This window comes from Microcaecilia unicolor, chromosome 1 (genome assembly GCF_901765095.1).
Source record: "Microcaecilia unicolor chromosome 1, aMicUni1.1, whole genome shotgun sequence".
Lineage (NCBI taxonomy): Eukaryota > Metazoa > Chordata > Amphibia > Gymnophiona > Siphonopidae > Microcaecilia > Microcaecilia unicolor.
This window is the reverse complement of record NC_044031.1, coordinates 209,388,014-209,408,696: the sequence shown is the minus strand read 5'-3', so window position 1 is coordinate 209,408,696 and position 20,683 is coordinate 209,388,014. Positions and strand designations below refer to the sequence as shown.

The following is a 20,683-nucleotide window of genomic DNA, read 5'->3' as shown; positions in this document are numbered from 1 at the left end:
CAAACTCCCTGAGCCCATATGCCGTGCCCCCTCCCTACCCATCTTCAAATCAATGCTCAAAGCCCACCTCTTCAATGTCGCCTTCGGCACCTAATCACTACACCTCTTCTCAGGAAATCTTAACTGCCCCAACTTGACATTTCGTCCTTTAGATTGTAAGCTCTTCTGAGCAGGGACCGTCCTTAATTGTTAATTTGTACAGCGCTGCGTAACCCTAGTAGCGCTCTAGAAATGTTAAGTAGTAGTAGTAGTATCTCCATTTGAGATGGACCCAATGGGCTCTGCTTTCCCAGTGGTCTCGAGCTATGGGGAACCTAGCGGATGACATCAGTCCTTCCAGTGCTAGTTTTGCTCTCTACTCTGGTGGACAGTTTGGCCAGATTTGTCCACGGGACTCCCATTCCAAATTCTTACTTTTCAGAATGTGTTGACAACAGATACATCCAACTTCAGAGGGGGAGAGCTCATGTAGGTGGGTTTCACACCCAAGGAGCAGGGTCTGCTCAGGAGACAGCTCTTTACATCAACTTCCTGGAGCTAAGGGCCATTTGGAACACTTTAAAGGCATTCAGAGATTGGCTTCTGCACCAAATTGTTCTCATTCAAAAAGACAACCAGGTTGTGATGTACTATGTGAACAAACAGCTGGATATGGGATCCTACCCTTTGTGCCGGGGAAATGGTGGGGATGTAGCAGTGGTCCACTCTTCATGGGATAGTTCTGCAGGCCACATACCTGGCTGGCAAGAACAGTCTGGCGGACAGACTGAGCAGAGCAATGCAACCTTGTGCGTGGCATCTTCACATGGGTATAGCTCACAAGATCTTCTGAGAGTGGGGCACCCCTTCTGTGGATCTTTTTTTAACACTCATCACAACAGGGTCTCGGCTTTGTTCCAGGCTAAGATCTTATAGCAAACTTGCGTCAGAAACCTTTCTCCATTGGGGAAAGGGTCTTTTGTATGCGTATCCTCCTATTCCTCTCATAGAGAAGATCTTGCTGAAACTCAACCAAGATTGAGGAACTTTTTTCCTAATTGAACCGTTGTGGTTGAAACAGATCTTGAGTTGTCTGGAGGTGCCAAAAGTACCGTGAAGATCAGAGTGTTTTCCGACCCTCATCATGCAGAACAAGGGGTCCCTTCTGTATCCCAACATCCAGTCCCTTGCCCTCATGGCCTGGATGATGACAGCATGGAGTTTCACTCCTTAAATCTACCTGAGGGTATCTCCTGAATTTGGCTGGCTTCAAGGAAAGATTCTACAAGGAGATGTTGTTCTTCCAAATGCAGGAGGTTTGCTGACTGGTTTGAGGGCAATGCCCTAGATCCTCTTATTTGCCCTTCACAGAAATTTGCTTGAATACCTCTTGCACCTCTCTGAGTCTGGTTTGAAAACCAGCTCTGTAAGGATACACCTTAGTGCAGTCAGTGCTTACCATCTACGTGTAGTGGGGTAAGCCTATCTTTGTACAGCCTCTAGTTCAATTTATGAGAGGATGGTTGTTGTTAAAGCCCCAGTCAATTGTCCTACCATGTCATGGGATCTCGTCATTCCCACCCAGCTGATGAAAGCTTTTTGAGCCTTTAGATTCATCACAACAGAGTAGTTCTTCCTAAGGTAGTGTCAGATGTCCATCTTAACCAGTCAGTTCTTCTGCCAACATTTTTCCCAAAACTTCATGCCCATCCTGGCAAAAGCACACTAAGTACCTTGGACTGAAAGCGAGCCTTAGCCTTCTATTTGGGGTGGACTAAAGTCCATAGGCCAGGGGTGTCCAGCCTCAGCCCTCACCAGGTTGGGTTTTCAGGATTTCCCCAATGAATATGCATGAGATCTATTTGCAGACAGTAGAGGCAGTGCATGCAAATAGACCCCATAAATATTCATTGGGGAAATCCTGGAAACCCCACTAGATTGTGGCCCTCAAGGACCGGGTTGGACACCCCTGCCATAGACAGTCTACTCAGCTTTTTATTTCTTTTGACCCAGACAGAATGGGAGTAGCCATCTGCTAATGCACACTTTCCAGTTGGCTAGCAGATTGCATCTTCTTCTTTTATGCTCAGGCTGGGCTGACTCTTGAGTCATGTCACGGCTGATAATGTTAGACCCATGACTACGTCAGTAGCCCACTTGAGATCAGCCTTCATTGAGGAGATTTGCAAAGCTGTGATGTTGTCTTCAGTCCACACATTCATCTCTCATTACTGCGTTCAGCAGGACACCTGACATGACAGCTGGTTCAGGCAGTCCTGCACAATTTATTTGTTGTCTAGAATACAACTCCACCCTCCTAGGCCCAGTTTTGTTCTTTTCCAGGCTGCACCTTCACAACCAGTTTGTATATAGTTTCAGGTTAATTGATTTAAAGGCTTTGACGTTTCGTGTCCCTATTGTCCTAATGTTGTTTTTGGTGAACCTGGTAGCTAGGGATTCCCACATACTTGTCCTCTGAGAAAACAAAGTTACTAACTTGTAGCAGGTGTTCTCTGAGGCCAGCAGGCCCAGTTTTTTCACATAATCTCCTTCCTCCCTTTGGATTTCTTTTCTTCAACTACTTCATTAGGCTGAGGTACCTGTGCTTGTGCATTGGGTGGGAAGGCACCTACGCATGCGCAGTGGAATGCTGTCAGAACTTAAAGCTATGCACGCTAGATAGCATCTGCATTGGGCTTTATCGGATGATATCACCCACATGTAAGAATACTGGGTCTCCTGCTACAGGTGAGTAATTTCACTTTACTGGCACGGGTATCTTCCCCCCATCTTCCTCTATGAAGTCTGAACAAAAATACATTTAGTCTGTCTGCTGTGGCCTTGTCCTTCCTGAGTGCCCCTTTTGCTACTCTGTCATCTAGCAATCCAACTAATTTTTCTACCATTTTCTTGCTTTGAATGTTGGAGGAGATGACTGTGGGAAGGTAGATGTCTATAAATCCTATCATGAGTGGAGTGGAACAGATAAAAGTGAATCAGTTCACTTTTTAAACATCCCAAAGACTAGGGGACACGCCATTAAGTTACTAACTAGTACTATTTTAAATCAAATCTGAGAGAACATTTTTTTCACTCAACACATAGTTAATCTCTGGAACTTGTGATTGGAGGGTGTGGTAAAAGCAGTTAGCATAGCTGGATTTAAATAAGGTTTGGATAAATTCCTGGAAGAAAAGCCCATAAATTAAGGTAAACCCGGAGAAAGCCACATGGAATGTTGCTACTTTTTGGGATCCTGTCAGGTGATCTGTTTAATTGGTCACTGTTGAAAAAAAGATGCTGAGCTAGGTGGACCTCTGGTCTGTCCCAGTATGGCAATTATGTTCTTGGATAAAATAAATGATTAAGCAAAAGTCTGTTGAAAAAGAAGAATGTGTACGTTTAGAAATACTGCTGTAAAAATCTAGTGGCCAGTTGATCATCATCAACCAAAAAAAACTAGTTCGGCCACCAGAAGATGAAAACTCACATTGAACTATTAATTCTGTACAGGGTGAATTATACATTCTCTGAGGACAAGGAGGCCAGTAATTCTCACATGTGGGTGATGTCCTATCTTGCCTGGTTTGGAGCTTGAAAAAAAAAAGTTTTGTATAGCTTTAAGAGTGTGTGCAGCGTTCCCATCGTGCATGTGTGAGTGCTTTCCTGCTCACTGCGAGAGCGCACGATCTCCAGTTCTCTTTTTTTTTTCTCACAGGTGAGGAAAGGTGGCCATTTTTGTCACGCACAGCTCAATTCAAGAGTTTTTTTTCCTGAGTGCCTGTTTTGTGCCTTCCTATCTCTGCTCCTTTATTTTTTGCCTTGATGTGTTATGGAACTGGGAGGGGGTTTCCTGCTTACTCTTTCAGTTTTTGTTTTTTTTTTTTTGTCCTCTTTAAATTTCCTTTATTTTTACTATGCTCGGTAGGCCATACTTAGGCCTGAGCTCTGGTTGGGCTTGTCACTTTTCTCTTTTTCTGGTGCTTTGCCCCTTTTTTTTTACACCATAGAGTCTTTTGATTAGCCACGGCTGTTTTTCCTTCCATGTCACCAAAAGTTCCAAGTGGCTTTAAGTTGCAGCCGGTTCAATAGGACCATCTCTGCAAAGACATCCATTCTTGGTGTCTTCAGTGTTTGGGACCTGAACATACCCTTTCTAACTGTGCACTTTGTATTCGTATGAAGAAAAGAACCCAGTTGGCCAGAGAGGCTCAGTGAGAGAAACGTTTTGGAGCTAGGTCCAAAGCCTTGACATCAGCATAGGCATTGGGTGCATTGGTCCACATGGCTGCTAGGCCCGTAGATGGATGTGCATTAAATGAGTCTCCGCCTACCTCAACGCCGGTTGCTGTGCAGCCCCCCCCTCCCCCTGGGACTAGTCTGAATCGGACCCGACCCTGAGGCAATGTGAGGATTTGACATCGTAATCGGCACCGAGGAACGTCTATGACTGGCATTGGGGGAAACCCAAGAAGTATCGGCATTGACTGCCATTGACGCATGGTGCCGGGAGTTCCAGGATACAGAAGGTACACCCAGTATCCAAAGTGCTAGTGCCGAGAGGACTGTTCTCCCTCTATACAGGAGGTGCCGATGCGTGGGTCTCCGTGCAGCCAGGACTAGGCACCCACTCTGACCCTGACTGCTCAGTAGCCTGTATCTACACCTTAGCTCTAGCCTTTCCCATTGTTGGCCCTTGATGATTGCCTCCAGGCCTTGCTCCTTGAGCTTTGCATCAGTGTCTGGGGTGCTGGTACTTGCCATTCCTCTAGCTGCTGCCCCTAATGGCCATCAGCCTGCGGTAATGCTTCCGACACCTGTGCCACTTGTGGCCTCGTTGTCTGATGCCGCCCGTGTCGGTACCCCCTTGACATCGGTGGAGGAAGCTTCGCCAGAGTCGAGGCTGGAGGAGTGTTACGGCATCCTATCTAATCACTCTCCTCCACAGGAAAGGAGAAAATCTCCATCTGAGAGCCTTTCCTTCCCATCTTTTGTTAAGGAAATGGCAGCTGCCATTCCCATTTCTTTGGAAGTGGAGGATGAGCCCAGGGCTAAGATGCTTGAGGTCCTGGACTACGAGTCATCTCCTAGAGAGGCTGTGATGGTCCCGCTTCATGAGATCTTGTGGGATGTTCAAGTGAAGAACTAAGAGTCCTCTCTGTTGGTCTTTTTCCTCCATAAGAAGATTGACACCATGTATCAGATTGTCTTTCCTGGATTTGATAGGCCTCGGTTGCTGCATCATTCCTTGGTGGTAGAATCTGCGCTCAAAAGGGCCAGGAGCTCTAGGGACTATGCTTCGGTGTCCCGGTAGGGAAGTTAGAACCCTGGATTCTTTTGGGCAGAAGATATATCGGGCCTTTATGCTCATTTTCCGTATACAATCATATCAGCTGTACACGAGCCTGTACTTGCAGTCCTTGGTGCGCAGTATGTCTGAATTGGCAGACTAACTCGCACCAGAGCAGGCTGAATCACTTTGCCAGTTGGCCAAGCAGCAGAAGGTGTGTCGTAAGTTCTTGGGCAGGGGCACATGACATTTTTAATGAGGCATCCAGACTTTCATGGCTGCATGTCTCTGACTTGGACTAGGCGATCCAGTAGAAATTGGTGGATGCCACATGCCCAGGAGGTTGCTGACCTCATTAAGAAGCACACTGATACCATCAATACTCTCCCCCTCCAGACACCTTCTGCAACTACCTCCTCATCCAGGCAGTTTTGGGGCAAGTCACAGGGGTCCCTACTACTCAGAGGCGTAGATACGCTGCTTCCCGCCAGCCTCAGCAGGCTCAACTCCAGTACGCTTGTTTTTGTCAGCAGTGTGTGCCTAAGGCCCAGACAGCTCCCCAGTCAAAGCAAGGGGCAAGTTTTTGACTGGCTGCAGTAGAGCACAGCTGCAATAAAAGTGACCGTCCTGGACAGCTTCCTGATCGGTGGGAGGCTGAAATTCTTTCAAGAAAGGTGGCCCCATGTAACTTCCAACCAGTGGGTTCTTGAAATAGTCCATCTCGGTTATGCCCTACATTGGCAACAAAGACCACCAGATAGCCCACAGAGAGCAAATCACTTCAGCACTCAGCACAAGCAGCTGCTTGCAGAGGAGCTGTTCATCCTTCTGAAAGCCCATACGGCTGAGCCTGTTCCACCGGGGGAGAAAGGAAGGGATTCTATTCCAGGTACTTCCTTGTGCAAAAGAAGATGGGGGGGGGGGGGGCATCCTAGACCTCGGGGCCCTGAACAAATACACAGTCAAAGAAAAGTTCAGGATGGTTTCCTTGGGCACCCTTCTCCCCATGATTCAGGACAATGATTGGCTAAGCTCTCTGGACTTAAAGGATACTTGTACTTACATCCCGATACTTCCAGATCACAGGAAGTTTCTTCATTTTTGGCTGGGGACACATCATTTCCAGTACTGTGTGTTGCTTTTTGGCCTCGTGTCAGCTCCCAGGGTCTTCTCCAAGAGTCTTGCAGTAGTTGTAGTGTCACTACGCAGACTATGTGTTCCCCTATCTGGATGATTGGCTGGAGAAGAGCACATCGAAGGACAGTGCTCAAGAGTCCATATGGAGAACTATTCAGGTGTTAGAACTACTGGGGTTCGTTTTTAACTACCCCAAGTCCCATGTGTTCCTTGTCCAGCAATTGGAGTTCATTGGAGCTCTGCTAGATACACAACTGGTGCAAGGTTTTCTCTCTGTGGCAAAGGCAGACACTCTTGTCACCCTTGTCACTCAAGTTCAAGCCAGTCAGGTCCTAGGTTGGCAGATGTTGAGGTTCTTAGGCCACGTGGCCTCCACCGTTCATGTGACACCCATGGCACAGTCTTCACAGTGGACCCTAGCTTTCCAGTAGTGTCAGGCCACGGGGAACTTCGTGAATGTCATCCAAGTGACACCAGAGCTGGTTCAGACTCTGCTTTGGTGGCCTATTTGATCCAATTTGACTCTGGGACTCCCATTCCAAATTCCTCAGCCCCAGAAGGTGCTGACAATGGATGCATCCCATCCGGGTTGGGGAGCTCATTTAGACGGGCTTCACACTCAAGGTGCTTGGACAGCCTGGGATACAGGTCTTCACATCAGCCTTCTGCAGCTCTGGGTGATCTGGAACCCTCTAAAGGCTTTCTGAGATCGGCTGATGACCAACTTGTACTTATTCAAACAGACAACCAGGTTGCAGTGTACTACACCAACAAGTAGGGGGGCACCAGATCACACCCTCTGTGTCAGGAGGCCGACAGGATGTGGCATTGGGCAGTATGGCATACAGCAAATAATGCTTCTCAAAGCAACTTCCCTGGCAGGCAAATTCAACAGCCTGGCCGACAGACTGAGCAGTGTCATGCAACCACACGAGTGGTCACTCAACATGAGCGTTGCCTGCAAGATCTTCCGAGTATGGGGCACTCCCTTGATTTCTTTGCCACTCAGTCCAATCACAAAGTCCCCTCAATTCTGTTTCAGGCTCCAGGCTTACGACAGACTAGCATTGGATGCCTTCCTCCTTCATTAGGGATCGGGTCTTCTGTGTATCCTCCCATACCTCTCTTGGGAGGATACACATACAAGCAAGGCCATGGGACCATGATTCTTATCGCATTTTATTGACCCCAGCAGATCTGGTTCCCTCCTCTTCTGGAATTATCCTCCAAAGAACCGTGAAAGTTGGAGTATTTCCCGACCATCATCACACAGAACAAGGGATCTCTTATACATCCCAACCTCCAGTCTCTGGCCCTTATGGCCTGGATGTTGAGAGCTTAGAATTTGCTTCCTTGCATCTTCCAAAGGGTGTCTCCAGGGTCTTGCTGGTTTCCAGGAAAGATTCCACTAAGAGATGTTACTCTTTCAAATGGAGAAGGTTTGCAGTCTGGTGTGAGGGCAAGGCCCTTGGTCCTGTTTCATGCCCTACACAGACTCTGCTTGGAATACCTTCTACACCTTTCTGAGTTTGGCCTCAAGACCAACTCAGTCAGAGTTCACCTCAGTGCAATTAGTGCTTATCATGTAGAGGGTAGGCCCATGTCTGGACAGCATCTAGTTGTTTGGTTCATGAGAGGTTTGCTGTGACAGAGGCCCCTGTCAAACCTATGCCTGTGTCATGGGACCTCAATGTCGTTCTCACCTAGCTGATGAAAGCTCCTTTTGAGCCACTTGATTCCTGTCATCTGAAGTACCTGACCTGGGAGGTCATATTTTGGTGGCTGCTACTTTAACTTGCAGGGTCAGTGAGCTTCAGGCTTTAGTAGTGAATGAACCTTATACAAAGTTTTATAACAGAGTAGTTCTCTGCATGCACCCTAAGTTTCTGCCTAAGGTTATGTTGGAATTCCATGTAAACCAGTTGTCTTGCCGACATTTTTTCCCAGACCTCATTCCCATCATAGCGAAAGCGCACTGCACACCTTGGACTGCAAGTGAACATTGGCCTTTTACTTGGAGCAGACTAAGCCCCATAGACAGTCTACCCAGCTTTTTGTTTCTTTTGATCCGAACAGGATGGAAGTTGCCATCTGGGAAATGCACAATCTCCAATTGGCTGGCAGATTTCATTTCTTTCACTTACACCCAGGCTGGGCTGTCCATTGAGGGTCATGTCACGGCTCATTATGTCAGAGCCATGGCAATGTCAGGAGCCCATTGAGGTCAGCCTCCATTGAAGAAATTTGCAAGGCTGTGACTTGGTCTTCAATTAACACATTCACATCTCACTACTGCCTTGAGCAGGATACCTGATGCAACAGTTGGTTTGGACAGACAATACTACAGAATTTGGGGTCTAGAATCCAACTCCACTCTCCAGACTGTTTTGTTCTGTTCCGTGCTGCACTCACATAGTCTGTATATAGTTTCAGGTTAATCTCTGTTTTGACTTCGCCCATTGAGAGTATCATTTGACAACTATTGTTTTTGGTGAGTCTGGTAGCTAGGGATTCCCACTTACGAGAATTATTGGCCTTGTCCTTGGAGAAAACGAAGATACTTACCTGTATCAGATATTCTCCATGGACAGCGGGCCATATATTCTCATATACCCTCCCACCTTCTCTTGGAGTTTTTTATGCTATTTTATTGTGCTGGAGGTGCCGCGCGCTCATGAGAATATATAGCCTGCTGTCCTCAGAGAATACCTGATACAGGTAAGTGTCTTGGCTTATTCTCAGAATGTATGGTTACCTCTTATTAGAATGTAGGATTTTTTCCTTAAAAAATAGACCTGTTACCTTTGGCACCCAGTAGCCTAATTGGGCTTTTAGTATACTTAGGTAATAAGGAATCTTTACAACCAAAATAGGTTAAATTAACTGATGAAAAAACACAACCTGAGCAAAAGGAAGACTAAGATTGAGCCGTTAAGATTTTGTAGTTATTGATATGTCCAATTGTATGTGTGTGTATACACACACACACACACAATTGGACATATCAATACCGACAAAATCTTAACGGCTCAATCTTAGTCTTCCTTTTGCTGAGGAAGTGTTTTTTCATCAGTTAATTTAACCTATTTTGGTTGTAAAGATTCCTTATTACCTAAGTATACTAAAAACAAAAAAACAAAAAAGTGGCATAGATCTGCAGAGGACCTGTAACTTGGTTCCTGTGGATTCTTATATTTGGAGAGAAGCATGAGTGATCAGACAATCCATAGCAATGAATCTGTCTGAAACTGGGATTTCTCAATTACTGCACTGTTGACTTAGAGAGCGTAATAAATTCCAATATTTTTTATCTATAGCATTAGATTGCTGGATTATGCATTTCAATGAATAGAGAACTGGCTTTTTAAATTGGAACCCATTAAAAACTTTGGGCATATTAGACGTATTTAGGGTAGTGGAGCAGGGTTGTTCTTGGTATTTAGGGTAGTGGAGCAGGCACAATATCACTATAGCTGTAAATTAAATTAAGAGAGGCTGGGAGCTAAACAAATGACATTTAGCAATAACTTGAGATGTAGCCTGGCTAATGGTGGATGCACTGTGTTTGTTATTAATTCTGATAGAAAGTCTAGGTTTTCTGTTGTAGTCAAGTTTCTGCTTTACGATCTTTCAGTGTTATAGATTGTTGTCTAATAATGAATTTTCTTAAATTAAACAAAAAACCTCAGCCAACACCACTGATCTACATTTTTAGAGTACTAAATGGTTTATTTGTAGAACTCTTTGAAGTATTACAGGTTTGTTAGACTATATCATAGTGAGAACTGGAGACCAAAAGTGGTTGTAACAAGGAAAATAGAATTAGAAAGGAAGAACATTAGTGATTACATTGACTGACATAGTGTTGCCATTTGACATTTCAGGCTACAGTATTGGTCAAAATGGTTATTTCTGCACAATTCCCTTATCTTTGTAAACAAAATACCCTGCCACCTTTTAATTGTTAATGTTGTTTCTTATAGTTTCCGAAGCTGTATTCCAGGAAGGTCCATGAAGAAAGAAGTTGAGAGGAAGCTTCGTCATTTGCTTTCAGACCTACCACTGCCACCAGAATTGCTAGGTGTTGATAATTCTTCAAAAAGTCCAGAAAGCAAGAAAACGCCTGCCCAACTGCAGAAAAAACGAAGGCCAAAGTATGCTCAAATAGATTTTTTCCTGTATGACTAGTATATGTGCAGTCTTCTGGTTTTGTTCAAATGTAACATGCAAAAATTGATTTCATAATTTATTTTTCTGTTTTCATAATGGTAACATGTTAGACGTTAATGTCCTGTGACTGTAGATGTCATTGTACAATATGTTGGTTACTGATAAATGAAAGGTGTAACTTTTGGAGGCTGAACAGGTCGCTGAGCAAATTTTGAACAGGTTGACAAGCAAATTGCAAACCGCAACACTTGGGCGGCAACTCAGACGTTTGTGTCTTTTTGCCGGTTGCTGCCCAAGTGTTGCAGTTTGCTTAGCGACCTGTTCAAAATCACCCCAGAAGTAGTTTCTTTAGAACCGAAATGTCATGCTAGTGGGCGTTAGGAGCTCTTCTTTTTCCTCAGCGCTGTGCTATTGTGGTGTTAGCTAAGTATTGGGGGTTGCTGTTTCTTGGTTTTATTGCAAATTTATACAAAAGCAATTGAAATTAAATAAATTCAATAATTAAAGGATTCAATCGAGCATAGGAGGAAAATGATTAATATACAAGTAATACTGCAGATCTGGAATAGCTTTGTGCTATAGGAGATCACTTAGTCGATTTGATTTGCCTTATGATGCCTCCTATCTGGTTTTTCCTTTTGTTGCACTGTCTTGGTGATAATAGCCTTATGTTTCTCACCACTGTTGTTCAGGTTTGTTACTCCCTTTGTTTTTGTAATTGTGACAGTTGTTCCCTTATGTATTCTTTGTGAAGAAGTCCAATTAGTAGCAACTTTCCATGCTACTAATTCCGGGGCAAGCAGTTGTTTCCCCATGTCTGTCTCAATAGCAAACTATGGACTTTTCCTCCAGGAACTTTTCCAAAGCTTTTATAAACCCAGATATGCTAACCGCTGTTGCCACTTTTTTTTTTTTGTTACATTTGTACCCCGCACTTTCCCACTCATGGCAGGCTCAATGCAGCTTACATATTGTATACAGGTACTTATTTGTACCTGGGGCAATGGAGGGTTAAGTGACTTGCCCAGAGTCACAAGGAGCTGCCTGTGCCTGAAGTGGGAATCGAACTCAGTTCCTCAGTTCCCCAGGACCAAAGTCCACCACCCTACACCTCCCCTCCGGCAACGAGTTCCAGAGCTCAACTATTTGTTGAATATTTCCTCATTTGTTTTAAAAGTATTTCCGTTTGGCTTCCTTGTGTCCCCTAGTCTTTGTTCTTTTGGAACAAGTAAAAAATCTACTCGTTCTACACCGCTCAGGATTTTGTAAACCTCGGTCATATCTCCCTCCTCCTACTTTTCCAAGCTGAAGAGCCCTAACCTCTTTAGCCTTCACCTTTTAATAGGCTGATAAGGAGATGATAACCAAATATCGCACCCAATGTGGGTTGAAGTATGGGGAATAAAATCTGTTTTTTCAAGATTTCTCAGCGCAAGTTGTAGAAAAGTGCCAGGCCATGGCTCCTCTATGTAACAAACATTTTAAGAGGAAAATAAAATTTTCTTTATTATAACCAGCCCGTGAGGATCCAGCATGCAAATAAGGTCTTGTATATAGACTCAGTTAAAGGAATGGAACTATTCCTGCACAGCCTGGCAGAGGGCGGGGCAAGAGTGATATGTGGGAAACTGTAGGGGAAAGAACATGGAGGACAGAAGTGTGCGGGTCTAGAAGAGGTGGGATAGCAAACTGAATATTGGGTTCCACTATAAACATTAGATTTAAAAAGAAAGCTAGAGATACATCCAGTTCAACCTTGTTACTGCCTACCCCTCTTCCTTCTTTCTAATGGTTTACCAAGTAATATTTTCTTTTCTTTATATATACGCTGTGTTTGAAGTATATTTGGCAACATAAATGTTATGGGGGGTGGTGAAATTAGGAGGAAGTTGACCTAGTTCAGGTGGGAACTGATGTAGAACCCTTATTATTTATTTTATTTTTGTTACATTTGTACCCCGCACTTTCCCACTCATGGCAGGCTCAGTGCGGCTTACATGGGGCAATGGAGGGTTAAGTGACTTGCCCAGAGTCACAAGGAGCTGCCTGTGCCTGAAATGGGAATCGAACTCAGTTCCCCAGGACCAAAGTCCACCACCCTAACCACTAAGCCACTCCTCCACATTGTTTGCTCTTCTCCATCAGCTACTGGATACTTTCATTGTGCTTTTAGCTGCCTTCACCGTTGAGGTGTTCATTTAGGTTTATTGCAGTTTTGCAGATAAGCAGTGAGGGACCCAAGCTGCAAACCAAAGTAACATTACATGACCTTTGTCCCGGTCGGCCACTGTGGCTCAACTTATAGCCTTGCATTTGCCATATGAGCAGGACTGGACTACACAGAAACTAGCCTAGTTTGGTTGTTTCTATGATGAATCCCTTGACTACTATGGATATGTTTCATTTGGAGATCTAAATGAACGACTTTTTATGGAAAGCAGTATGACCGAAGTATTGGACATAAGGGTTTAGATCTTGAGACTGTGATGGAAGAGACTGATTTAGATTTAATGGTGATCACAAACATGGTTCACAGAGAACCATGACTGGGATATAGTAACACCAGGCTATAATGTGTTCAGGAAAGACAGGGTAGGTAGGAAGAAAGGGAGGGGGAGTGACATTATATGTTAAAGATTATATTAAAGCCTACACAATTGCAGTACCTACAGGGTAAAGAAGAGGCACTGTGGGTTAATTTGGAAAGAGGGAATGGCAAATGTATTTACATTGGTGTAATATACAGGCCTCCTTCACAGATGGTAGAAATGGGGAGATTTAATTGAAGACATTCAAATATAGCTGTGAAAGGCAAAGTATTACTAATAGGTGAATTTTAATATGCCAGATGTTGATGTGGTACCCCTATTGCAGGGTCTTTTAGAAGCAGGGAGATCCTGGATTCTCTACGGGGGAACTTTTTGAGCAGTTGGTAATGGAACCTACGTGAGATGGGCATCATACTGGACTTAGTGCTTACTAAATGGACATAGTGTTTCTGATGTTATAGTAGGTGATAATTTTGCATCCAGTGATCACCAGATGGTGTGGTTTAATATTAAATTAGGGGTGGAGAGAGTTCTTCAAAAGTGAAGGTTCTAGACTTAACTTGTTCAGATGAGGGATTACCATGGGAACATCTGAAAGAAGCTGGAAAGCAATAGGCAAAAATGAAAGGAGCTATTCTAAGGGCAACAAATCTTTTTGTAAGGAAAGTAAATAAGAGGAAAAGGAGGCTGCTTTGGGTCTAAAAAGTAGCTTAAAAGGTAAGGAAAGAGGTTAGCTTTTATAAACTACAAGAGATGGTAGAAAGGGGAAGACAGACAACAATATCTGCAAAAGCTAAGAGAAGCTGGTAGAATAGTAAATAGCCTATACAGTGTGTGTGGTGGGGTTGCGGGGGGAAAGACATTTTTTAGATATGTTAGTGATAGTACCATGTAAGCCACATTGAGCCTGCAAATAGGTGGGAAAATGTGGGATACAAATGTAATAAATACCCTGTTTCCCCGAAAATAAGACAGTGTCTTATATTAGTTTTTGCTCCCAAAGATGTGCTAGGTCATATTTTCAGGGGATGTCTTATTTTTCCATGAAGAAGAATTCACATTTATTGTTGAACAAAAAAAAAAAATGAACATTTATTATTTACTGTACAGTAGTTGTCATCACAAATTGTTTAGAGAATACAAGCGTACTTTCATTTTTACAATTCACTGAAGCCCACAGAGGGAGAAATAATGTGCACAGCTTTCATGAGTGCATGCAATTATAAAAAAATTACCTGCTAAACTCTGAAAAACATAAGGACCTGCAGCAACAAAAGGGACAAAGAGAGAGATACTGGTACAACTAAAGGCTTTAGTTGTACCAGTATCTCCCTCTTTGTCCCTTTTGTTGCTGCAGGTCATTATTTTCTTTACAGATCAGAACCTCATAAGGGTTTTTCAGTTATTTTCCAGATCACCCCTTATGGGAGCACATGAAGTTATAGGGGACTAGGACTGGGTAAATGATAGTGGGGGGACAGGAGGCTGAGGAAAGGGAGAGACAAAGGGGCCAACAGGAGACCAACTTCTAAAAGTCAGCTTTTGTGCAGGCTTAAACAACTTTATGTCTAAGACGCAAGAGACGCTCACGCTGGCTTCAGCTTCAAGCAGGGGAGGGCTGCAACCGGAAGGCGCGCACAAAGGTGCTGCAGGGGGAGGAGGCGTCGTCGTGACATCATCGTGACGAGTGGAAGGCTGGAAGGAGACAAGGCAAGAGCAGTGCCGCCACGGGGGAAGCCGGGAACCTGGAAGGCGCATGGGCAGGCAGAGCAGAGAGGACACCACCGGTCGGAACCCCCCCCCCCCATTGGTTTGTACCCGTCCCGTCGTTGAACAGCTGGGCAGGCCGCTGGGAGGGAGCCGCCCTTGAAGGCAGACGCTGACAACCGGGACGGGGCAGACGTTGGCTGGGCGGGCCTGGAGGCAAAGTGGCTGGGCCTGTGCCCGTCCAGGCCTGCCCATGGCTACGCCCCTGTTCCAAACACAAACTTTGCTAGGTCTTACTTTCGGGGGAGGCCTTATATTTAGCAATTCAGCAAAACCTCTACTAGGTTTTATTTTCAGGGGATGTCTTATTTTCGGAGAAACACGGTAGTAGGAAATACACAAATGGCATTGTAAGACTCAGAGGTGAAGAAGAGGAATATGTAGGTGCTGATTTAAAAAAAAAAAGTGGAATTGCTTAACAAAGGAGAGCGCTAGATGTGTGGTGTATTTTAGATTTTTGCAAAGCCTTTGACAAAAACTGAGTTCAGGCCCTCCAGTGACTGGATTTGGAACTGGTTGAGTGGAAGGCAACAAAAGGGTAGTGGTACTCATTCTGAGGAAAAGGATGTTACCAGTGGTGTGCAGCAAGGTTGGGTTCTTGGGCTTGTTTTCTAAAACACTTTTGTAAATAATAATGTTGAAGGGTTTGTAGGCACTACTAGAGATAGATAGCAATTACACTGGACACGTTTGGCTAAGGGTATGAAATTTTGGCTTTACGTTCTAGCTAGGCTGTCCACAAGAAGGAATTATACCAAAGTGGAAATAAATATTATTTATGATGTGTGTGTATATATGTGTGTGTGTGTGTGTGTGTGTGTGTGTGTATATATATATATATATATATATATATATATATATATAGCATTACGGCAAAGCAGTATAAAAAATATACTGATTATTACACCAATAGATACATGAATATCCTATATAATAATTTGCACCTCCATCTGGATGCCTGGGTTCGTAACACACTTCCCATTGGTCCGCCCTGGCGATGATGTCAGAGGGCGGATCAGTGAGAGGGAAGGGAAGCCAGCACCAGCCAGCCACAGACCGTTGGAGGTGAGTAGAGAATCACCCCCTCCCTCCCCCAGTCCTCCCTCCGAGTTCCAGCCTCCCCCCCTCCTTTCCTCGTGAGTTCCAGCCCCCTCTCCTTCGAGTTGCAGCCTGCCCCCCTCCCTCCCTCCGAGTTCCACGCGTCCCTTTCTCTCTCTCTCTCGCCTCTGGTACTGCCCTTCCGGAAACAGGAAATGAGGGCGGGACCGAAGGCAGTCTGAAGTGCCGCTCGCCTTCATTGCTGACGTCGGACCCCAAGGTAAGAATTTTTAAAATACAGCCGGCACGCAGGAAGGCGAGGGGCTGCCGGACGACAGGTCATGCACTCGGAGGGGAGAGAGAGAGAGGGAGGGAGGTGTGGGGGTCCTGGAACTCGGAAGAGAGGGAGGTAGGGGAGGCAAGGAACTTGGAGGGGAGAGAGGGGTAGGGAGGGGTGTGTGGAACCTTGCTAGCGCCCATTTCATTTCTGTCAGAAACGGGCCTCTTTTACTAGTATGTGTATATATATATAAATGTGTGTAATATATATGCATGCAGTGCACTCCATTTAACTGCACGTCGGATAAGCGCATACTCAGTTTAACTGCATGCCGTACTTCGGTCCCATTTTTGGCGCCATCAATTCCTGTGGGGACAAACTTCGGTTTAGCGCACTACTGATAAGTGCAAGATACGCTTATATGCATGGTTTAAGACTGCTCATCTGCATGAAAGACTCCGCATAAGGTCACGCACAGATTATGGAAGCCGATTGGCACGTGACAAAAGGGGTGGTAAATTTGAAATCTCGTTGGTAAACTGCCACAGGCAGAATAAGCGACAGAAAGTTGTTAGAGTGTACACTGGAGTCGTCGTCATCGTGCAACTGTAAGACTTTAACAGTGGCTGAACGAATAGAAGTTCTTCAAAATTAGAAAACAAACTATCAAGCATGTATTGCTAAAGAATATGGTGTCAATCCCCGGTCAAATTTCACGCATCTTGAAGCAGAAAGATCAGCTTCTGGAACACTGGCAAAACAATACAAATCCACACTGGAAATGAAAACGGGTGGGAAAAGCTGAGGATGTAGAAGATGCTCTTCTCTGGTGGTTTTCTCAAGTCAGGAGCACACAGTTTCCTGTCAGTGGTCCACTGTTTATGGAGAAAGCTAACCAGCTAGCTGAAAGTCTAGGACTAACTGAATTCAAAGCCACTGTTGGATGGTTGGAAAGATGGAGAGGAACAACATAAAATTCAAGAAACAGCATGGTGAAAAACAAGACGCTGATGACTTTGGTGCTGAAAATTGGGTTGTTTCAGTTCTTCCATCTTGAACGAGTTTGCACCTCGTGACATTTTCAGTGCTGACGAAAACGGTCTCTACTGGCGAGCGATTCCTGATGGAACACTTGCATTCAAACAAGCCGAAACTACAGGAAGTAAAATGTCGAAGGACCGACTGACGATCCTCCTTTTCCTGCAATATGGATGGGAGTGAGAAGTTGGAACCACTGTCATTGGAAAGAGCAAACGGCCCCGTTGCTTCAAGAATGTTAGGCGACTTTCTGTGTCATACGAGGCTAACGCAAATTCATGGATGACTGGGAAATTTGGAAGCAGTGGCTAAAGAAATTAGACACTAGAATGCTGGCACAAAAGTGTCAGTTTTTGTTGCTTTGTGATAATTGTGCTTTACACAGTGATGATGTCAGGCTGTCTAACGTCAAGGTGGTCTTCCTGCCACCAAACACTACCTCTGATCCAACCTATGGATCAGGGCATAATAGCCAATTTCAAACAACATTATCGGGCTCTTCCTTGTCATCAAGCAGATGAAGCCATTACGTATGGGTGATGTCCATCAACCAGCAGGGGAGATAGAGAGCACTCAAACTTTCACAGTGCCCTCTTGGTCAGCTAGCTCCACTGCCTCTTCAGTATTCTCTATCTCCCCTAGCAGGATGGCTGCAGCTTGTTCGAGCTCCAGAAAAATCTGCTGGGAGGTGGTTCCTGGCTTGCCAGTTGTTAACCGGGGTGTTGGAGGCTATAGCAGCCTCACTTTAAAGGCACATAGGTTAGCCCTTTCCCTGCCTTACCCATACCTCTGTGGATGTGGACATATTGCCTTGCTTTCCCTGTCCTTACCGACCAACAGTGGATGCAGGCATATAGGTTCGCCCTTTCTCTGCCTTTCCCACTCATCTGAGCCTCTGGAGTCTTCAATACCTCTGCTTTCCTCACAGCTTAAAAAAAAAAAAAAAAAAAAAAGTCGCGTCGCGTTTTTAAACGCAGAGACGCTGGAACAGAGGTTTTTGACCTGATTTTCAGCAGGATCGTAGTTGTACACTAGATCCTTTGAGGTAAGAGTGTTTTCCAACTCCTCCGGGGTGGGCCCGCAATCGGGGCGATTTTGGCGCGAAACCGCCATCTTGGATTTTACCGCCGTTTTTCAGCGATGGCTGCGGACAATGTAAAGCGCTGTTCCACTTGTGGCAAGCGCAAAATCAGCAGCAGGGCTCTGTAAATCGTGCTGTACTGGCGTAGGAGCCGGCCCGAGCATGGCGAGCGATGTTTCTTCCCGCTCTGAGCTGGCAGCGGGCGCCATTTTGCTTACACCACATGGCGCGGCCTCCGTGGGGCACCTCGAGATGAGGTTATTTCAGGAGTGGCTAGCACCGGACAGGATTTGGGTGCCCAGGGTGAGATTTTCTCCCCGGATTTTGTGCTTTTGCTGCATAAAGCATACATGATGAAAAGAGCCCTTCCTCAAGGGTCGCCTGAGGCTCCTCTGATTGCCCCCACGATGGATTCTGGCCTGGGACTGCCCAGTGAGGCTTTTTTCCCAGATGCTTGGCCTAAAGATAAGCGCAGAAGGGTTAATTCCCCTTCAGATTGTGGTGCACCTTTTTCCCCCCCAGTGGTCGGGGTGTGAGGATTCGGAGAACTCTGACAGACGTTCTTGGTCTGAGGAACCAGAGTCAGGTGCGGATTTACCACAGGATGTGGATGATCCCTCCGCGGTGAGGATTTTCCACCGTGATGAGCTGCCAGCGCTTATTTCAGATACCCTGCAGGCCCTCTCAATTGAAGATCCTGACAGTGGCATGGCCTCCTCAGGTAATCCCAGGATGGCTAGTACCAAGAAAGCTGCTCGGGCCTTCCCTTTGCATGACTCCATCCTAGAGCTTGTTTCGGCTCAGTGGGCTGACCCCGAGGGACCTTTGAGAGTTTCCAGGGCTATGGGGCAGTTATACCCTCTGCGTGAGGGACATATGGCTCGTTTTCAGATGCCTACAGTGGATGCCCTAGTCACTGCGGTGACAAAGAGAACTACCCTCCCTGTTGAAGGAGGTGTTGCCCTGAAGGATGCTCAAGACCGTAGGCTGGAAACAGCATTGAAACGGTCCTTTGAAATTGCAGGTGTCACTGTTCGGGCGTCTGCATGCAGCTGTTACGCTGTTAGAGCCTGCCTAGCTTGGCTGCAACAGGCAGTGGCTCAGCCCGGAGATGGAGCGGAGCCCTTCTTGGATGTGGCTCCGCGGATGGAGGTGGCCTTGTCCTTTCTGGCTGATACCCTTTATGACCTTGTCAGAGCTTCGGCTAAACAAATGGCAGTAGCAGTGGCGGCTCGCCGTCGTCTGTGGCTACGACACTGGGCAGCGGACATGGCCTCTAAGCAAAGGTTGGTGAAGTTGCCTTTTCAAGGACTTCTCCTATTTGGTGAGGAGTTGGAGAAAATTGTGAAAGGCCTGGGTGATCCAAAAACCCAACGCTTGCCCGAAGATAGGCAGAGGCCTTCCTCTAAGGGCCAGGCGGTCCACTCCTCGTGCAGACCTCGCTTCCGTGAAGCTAGAAGGTACCGCCCGGGGCGTTCTGCTGGGTTCACTTCACGTGCCCGTGGTCAGCAGAGGAACTCCTTTTGCTCGGACAAGCGTCCCGCAGCCGGTGGCTCAAGACCAGGAGTTCAGGGGCGACCCTCTCAATGATGGTGCGCCGGTCCTCTCCTCGATGCCTGTCATCGGAGGATGGCTTTCCCTCTTTGTCGAGGAGTGGGCCAAGATTTCCTCAGATCAGTGGGTTCTGGACCTGATCAGAGATGGATACAGAATAGAATTCAACGCCCCAGTAAGAGTCGTGTTTGTGGAGTCCCGATGCGGTTCTGCCATCAAGTGGGCGGCGGTGGAGGAGACTTTACAAGGTATGATTCAGTTAGGGGCAGTGACCCCGGTGCCTCCCGCCGAGCAAGGCTGCGGCCGATACTCCATCTACTTTGTGGTGCCGCGAAAAGGTGGGTCCTTTCGCCCTATTCTGGACTTAAAAGAAGTGAACAAGTCCCTGAGAGTGCGGCATTTCCACATGGAATCCCTGCACTCCGTCATTGCGGCGGTACAGCCAGGAGAGTGTCTCGTGTCTCTGGACCTGAAAGAAGCTTACTTGCACATACCGATTTGGCCCCCGCACCAGAAGTTTCTGAGGTTTGCGGTATTGGGAAAACATTTCCAGTTCAGGGCCTTGCCTTTTGGCCTCGCCACAGCTCCCCAAACCTTTTCGAAGGTAATGGTGGTAGTAGCTGCTTTTCTCAGGTGAGAAGGTATCAGGGTTCACCCGTACCTAGACGACTGGCTCATCAGAGCAGACTCTGCAACAGAGAGCTTACAAGCTACAGCCAGAGTGGTCTCAGTACTGCAATCTCTAGGCTGGGTCGTTAATATGGCCAAAAGTCACCTGTCCCCTTCACAATCTCTAGAGA

General features: G+C 46.0%; 1 protein-coding gene across 3 annotated transcripts in view; it reads left to right on the top strand.

Moving 5' to 3' along the window:
• CDK13 (cyclin dependent kinase 13) overlaps nt 1–20,683 on the top strand; it is a 297,924-nt gene that overhangs the window by 78,905 nt on the left and 198,336 nt on the right. For 2 of the 3 annotated variants that reach the window (XM_030203912.1, XM_030203903.1), the window contains exon 3: nt 10,390–10,560. The exons of the other annotated variant lie outside the window; for it this stretch is intronic. In XM_030203912.1, the coding sequence (XP_030059772.1) occupies nt 10,390–10,560 (171 nt within the window). The remainder of the gene's footprint in view (nt 1–10,389; nt 10,561–20,683) is intronic. 3 annotated transcript variants of the gene reach the window in all.